The following is a 6,000-nucleotide window of genomic DNA, read 5'->3' as shown; positions in this document are numbered from 1 at the left end:
GCGCCGCGGCGCGTCCCAGCTGTGCCTCAGCTGAGCGCCTCCGGATTGGCTGAGAGCGACGTGGGCTGGGGTGGGCACTGGCCGCCTGCGTCGCTCGCCATTGGCTCCCGAGCAGCCCGCCTCCCCCTCAGGTGAGGCGGGCCTGCGGGGGCGCGCGCGCGCGCGCTGGGCTCGGCGGGCAGGCGAGGGGCGGGGGCGCGCGCTCCCGCCCCGCCCCTCCCCGCGCGGCCGGGCGCGCCTCCGCCCTTGCCCGCCCCCTGCCCGCTGCCTCAGCTCCGCCGAGCGCAGAGCCGCCTCGTCTGAGGGGACGCGAGGACCGTCCTCGCTGCCGAGTGGGCCCAGCGCGTCGGGCCGGGCCGTGACAAGCAGCCTGCGCGGAGGCTCGCGCCGGACTCCGCGCTCGCCGCCCCGCTCTGCTCGGCGAGGAGCTTCCCGCCTCGCACCCCTCCCCCGCCGCCGCCCCCACCCGGACTTGCTCTGCTCTCTCCGCGTGTGCAGGGAGCCGGCGCTTAGGCCGGAGCGAGCCTGGGGGCCGCCGGCCGGGAAGGCATCGCGGGGACCGAATCGCCATGGAGGGCGCCGGCGGCGCGAACGACAAGAAAAAGTAAGCCCCTTCCCCGCCCGCCGGGCCGCGGCGCTCCCGGGGTGGGTCGCTGGGCGGGCGGGGGTCGCCCGGCCTTTTTTTTGTTGTTTCTGCCTCCTCTCCCCTCCCCTCTCTTTCCCCCAACCTCGCCGGCCGGGCTCCCCCGCTGTCCACGTCGCCATCTTGTCGTGGGGGGTGGGAGACGCCTCGAAAGTGCTTCCAGGGGGCCGGGGGTCTGCACGCCGCCGCCGCCGCCGCCCCCAGCCGGGGCTGCGGGGGTCCTCGCGCCGCCCCCCGCGCCCGCCGCGGAGCCCCAGCCTTGCGGCGCGGCCCCGTCCGGAGGGGACTTCGCCCCAGCCTGGAAGCCGAGCCCGCAGCTCGGCGCCGCCGCTCGCACCCGGAGCTTCCGCTCCCTCCCGGTGGCGGGGAAGGCGCGGGCCGGGCGCCCCGCACGCTGGCCGCGGCTCGCCGGCGGGTGCGGGGCCCCGGCGGCCGCGGCTGGGCTGGCCCTTGCGGCGGTCCCGCCGCGGCGGGTGTCGCTGCCTTTGTGCCGTGGTGGGGGGATTGGCCGCGGCGGCCTTCGGATGCTAACTTTTTAGTTTGCACGTGCAGGTTTTGTTTTTCGTTTTGTTGTTTTAATCGGCTGGAAAAACTTGCCCAGACTTGGGAGTCGGAGTAACGGGAATTGGGGGGCACATCGCCAGGCTGTAGCGGGAACTTGGGAAGTGGAGACTTGGGATCCAGGGAGCCCAGACGATGAGCAGGAATCCGTGCCTCATTCATTCCCGAAAATATCTTGGTGAAAATGTAACGGGCGGCTTCGATTTAGGCAGACAGTGTCAGTGAGGTTGAAAAGCGAAGTAGATGACCGGAGCAAACGAAATGCAACACTAAAGTGTTGGAGGATTTTTTTTTTTTCAGAACTGTCTCGTTTTCCTGATATTTTAATATATTTGAAGGAAACCATCAGCACATATCCAGATTGTGTTGGGACTTAAAGCAAGTTTATTGAACAGCGTGAAGTGTAAGAGGGGTACATTATAGAAAGATTAAGAATGGTGGAACCCGTGGTATTTACAGTACCCCCCTCCCTATTTTCTCCACTTTGGTATTTTCACCGTTGAGGAAATTATTTTAAGGAATTGAGGATTTATATAGTAGGAGTAGTAACGTAGGCTGGCTTTACTGTTAAGTCCTTCCACTCTTATGGGAGAGATTAACTTCTCTAATCAGTATGAGCGGAAGATAAACTTGTTTATATCCTTGCTGTTTTGTAGATTCTTTATCTTGGTCCCTATTCAATAGAATGTAAAATTCTCAGTTTATATACACCGGGGAGAGAGCACTTACACAATTTAAAACATGAGCACACAAGTCTAGATTTAATTTCAAGAGTTAACCAGGAATTAATTGCAATTAATTTTGCAGAAGTGATTACAGTGTTTTTGATGAAATGAAGAGGCTGCTATATTGTAAACCAAAGGCAGATTACCTCTGTGTAGTGCCAATTTTCCGTCCTTATTATATACTGAATCATAGTTACCACAATGCATTAGGTTGTGTACCAGTCACTTCCTTTTTATATGTAATACTTTACTGATTTCTTCTTTGCTATTCTTCAGTTAATACCAGAAGCCACTGTAAAATAAGTGAGTGAATAAATTAGCAACTACTGCGCACCAGCCCCAGCGCTAAATGAATTCTTTGGTTTTCCCCATTCCCATTGTTATTTTCAAAATTTTCTCATTTGAAAACTTAACCACCTGGGATCGAATGTAGTCGTAACACTTAATATGGAGATTCTTAATATAACTGAAATTTTAAGTTAAACAGTAAATAGTGATTACTCAGCAACTTTTGGATGATGTTAATTAAAAATGCCCTTTCCTGACTAATATTTCTTCAAGTTTTTGAAAGGTAACAGATTGAGGTGGAGATTTTCTTCTTGGAATTTTCCCAGTTTTAGAGGAGGACAAGGCAGCTGAAAATCAGAATTGAAAGAAATCAGAGCAGAGTGGTGTGGTTGTAATAGATTTAACAGGGAGTTTCATGTTGATTCCTTAGTTGTAGGTGCTGGACTTACTGAGAGCACAAGGATAATAGGGGTTTTTAGATTCAAAAGGAATGGCAGGAGGTTCTGTTTTTAGGCTTCAGGTCAGGTTCCTTCAGAGTTTTCCAAAACAAATAATTACTGGAGCATTGTAGTGAAATCTCTGAGAATAAACATTTCTAAATTTTCTTTTTTAACCTTGGCCACTAAGAGTCATTTATTAGTAAACTTTTGTTGTTGCAGTTTGACTTGTTTATAACAGCAGCAGGGCTAGAGATGAAGAGTGTAGAAGCTGGAGGCCTGAATCTCTGAGTTAGAGTGCCAGCCTTTCCACTTGTGAATTGGGCAAGTCCTGAATGCGTCCATGCCTAACTTTTCCTTTTGATGATAAGAAGCAGCCATCTTAACAGTTAATATGTATGGGAAATGAGATCATGCATGTAGAACACTTAGCCCAGGGTCGGGAATGGGGGAGTCTTGGTAACAGTTTGTGTACTTCCTAGTAAATGTTACCTGTTTAAGCTTTAAGTTTGAACTTCCACCACCCTTAAAATGCTTTTTGTAAGTTCTTCCAAATATTTCTTTCAGTTTCTCTTCTGTCTTCATGCATCTTTTCTGTATCTCCAAAAAATGAAAAAACTAACATTCAATTTGGATCTTGAAAAGAGTTCTTTCCTGTTAAAACAGCACCTCCAGGGCTACATTGGCATCTAGCATCAGTTGCTTTTCTTGAACATCTGCCCTGCACTCTACAGCTTCTCACCCTGTGTTTTCTCCCCATATGCGCCATTTTGAATTTACTCTGGACCCTGCAGTCATAACACATATACAGGTCATACTGTTCATTCCAGTAGGGCACTGCAGTTGTAGCACTGGCAGCAACGTTTTTTGTCTTGATGCCAAAATTTAGAGTATATGGTTTTATAAATATTAATCCTTGTTAAAGATAGTTGATAAAAATACTCTCAGTAAAGCACCCATAAAGAAAACTCCTTTTCTTATGAATTTCTCTAGAGTTAAGGCTATTGGCTTCCATTTCAAGACAAGGCTTAAGGGCAGTACTTTTGATCTGATTTTTGTGATTTTTGGAAGTGTATATTAATGTACACTTGCACATGTATGTGTTTTATCAAACATGTTTTAGACTGATGAAAGTGTTGCAGTTCACTCCCACAATCCACTGAAAAGTACCTTACCAGTTCTGAGAAAGTCCAATCTTCCTACCTGCTAGCCTCTATTGTCTCTGTGGCTCTAATGGTGTCTGGGCTTAGGGTTTAGATTTTGTGGTTAACATTCTATTGTTGTATATCAAGAATGCTGTGTAAAAGGCTGAAGGGAATTTAAAGTTACCATGCACTGATGTTAAAGGTTTCAATTAGATTACTGTGAAAGTTCATATTTTAACAATTTTAGATACTTGAAAATAATGTATCCCTTTCTTATCTAAGATTGTTAACATAGTTCTGTTTCTCAACCAGGAGAGTATAATCTAACTTTGAATATGTTGTTAGATTAGGTCCTGTGAAGATGCTGATTTGAATTCACAAGGAGGTTCTCTGTGCTTTTGAACTTTGGGACTGCTTAGACAGTTGGAGGATTTTACTCAGCCTTCTGCTCTGTGTATGCCATGGTCTGTGGGTTGTGTTCTTTCTGCTTAACTCTGCAGGGTTGGAAAGAGAATTTGAAACTAAGGCAAGCTAATCTTGTTGCCCAGTATTTTTGGTAAAGACATACTGAAAATGTTTAAGTGATAGGTTTTGGAGTTTAAAAAATAATTACATCCCCCTGTCTTGGTACATCAAGAATTAACTGTCTTGTATGTGTACTGAGTTTTATATTATGTTTTATGTTTTTTTGCAATATAAATTAATAAACCTACATCATCTGCTTCATATAGTTCCTTTAGAAAATCAAATATATATGAGTTTTTAAAAAACAAAAATGAAAATATTTCCTCATGACTTTTCCCCCCATAGCTTTTGAAGTGATTGTGTTTTTTAAAATTATGGTAAACACATTAATGTAAAATTCCCATCTTAACCATTTCTGGATGTACAGTTTACTAGGGTGTTAAATATACTCATATTGTTGAACAAACTCTAGAACTTTTTCATCTTGCAAAACTGAAATATACCCATGAAACAGCTCCCTTTTTTCCTCTCTGCTCAGCCCTTGGCAACATCGTGTTACTTTCCAGTTATCAGAATTTGACTATGCCAGAATCTCATAAATAAAATGATTTGGTTCTTGTTTTTTTGTAACTGGCTTGTTTCACTTAGCATAGTATCCTCAGTTCATCCATGTTGTTTCATATGTCAGAATTTCTTCCTTTTAAAGACTGAGTAGTACTTCATTTTATGTGTATACCACATTTTGTTCACCCATCAGTGATCATTTGAATTGTTTCCACCTCTTGGCTGCTGTGTTGCTGTGAACAGGATGTGTAAACATCCCTTTGAGATCCTACATTCAGTTTTTTGGATATATACATAGAAGTGGAATTGCTGGAACATAGATAACTCTCTTTTTTTAAAAAGTTTTATTTATTTATTTGGAAGAGAGAGAGAATCTCCCATCTGCTGGTTCCCTTGCCAAATGCCCATGGTAGCTGGGGCTGGGCCACACAAGCCAGGAGCTAGGAATTCTATCTCTGTGTCCCGTGTGGATGGTAGAACTCAAGTACCTGAGCTTCCCAGGAGCATTATCAGGGAGCTGGATCAGAAGCGGAATAGCTGGGACAAGAGCTGGCAGTTAGATATGGAATGCAGGTGTCCAAGGTGACAGCCTAACCCTCATGGTACTGAGGCACTAGCCCCTTCTCTGTTTAACTTTTTGAGGCACTGCCATACTGTTCTCCATAGCATTTGTACCATTTAACGTTCCAACCAGCAGTGTACAAGTCTTCCTGTTTATCCATATCCTCCCCAACACTTGTTATTTTTTGTTGTTTTTGATAGCTATCTTAGTGGATATGTTGAAGCGAGTGGAAGTTTCAACATCAGGTTAAGCACCCCTAAAATGAGAGTTACGAGTTTTCAAGTAACTGAAAAAGCTTGCCAGAACTTTTTCAGAAAAGTATTTATTGTATAAAATAGTGTGTACCTGTTCTATTATTGGTAAAGCTCCATTTAATTTGTAACTTGGTCTTCAAGAATCTAAAACAAATATTAAATGATATATTTTTATTAAAAACTGTCCACAATACTGTCCCTGCACCTGCATGGGAGACCCAGAAGAAGCTCCTAGCTCCTGGCTTCTGGCTTCGGATGGGCGCAGCTGTGGTTGTTGCAGCCACCTGGGGAAGTGAACCAGTGGATGAAAGACCGCTCTCTCTCTGTCTCTCTGTAACTCTGCCTTTCAAATAAAT

General features: G+C 45.7%; 1 protein-coding gene across 2 annotated transcripts in view; it reads left to right on the top strand.

Annotated features, from left to right (window-relative positions):
- The first annotated feature begins 230 nt into the window (after nucleotides 1-230).
- Nucleotides 231-6,000, top strand: part of HIF1A (hypoxia inducible factor 1 subunit alpha) — a 45,224-nt gene continuing 39,454 nt past the window's right edge. The window contains exon 1 of one of the 2 annotated variants that reach the window (XM_051825943.3): nucleotides 231-604. In XM_051825943.3, the coding sequence (XP_051681903.2) occupies nucleotides 570-604 (35 nt within the window). In that variant the 5' untranslated portion in view covers nucleotides 231-569. 2 annotated transcript variants of the gene reach the window in all.

The sequence above is a fragment of the Oryctolagus cuniculus genome, chromosome 20 (genome assembly GCF_051225735.1).
Source record: "Oryctolagus cuniculus isolate XC-2025 breed Fujian yellow rabbit chromosome 20, ASM5122573v1, whole genome shotgun sequence".
Lineage (NCBI taxonomy): Eukaryota > Metazoa > Chordata > Mammalia > Lagomorpha > Leporidae > Oryctolagus > Oryctolagus cuniculus.
This window is presented reverse-complemented; position numbering and strand designations above follow the sequence as displayed.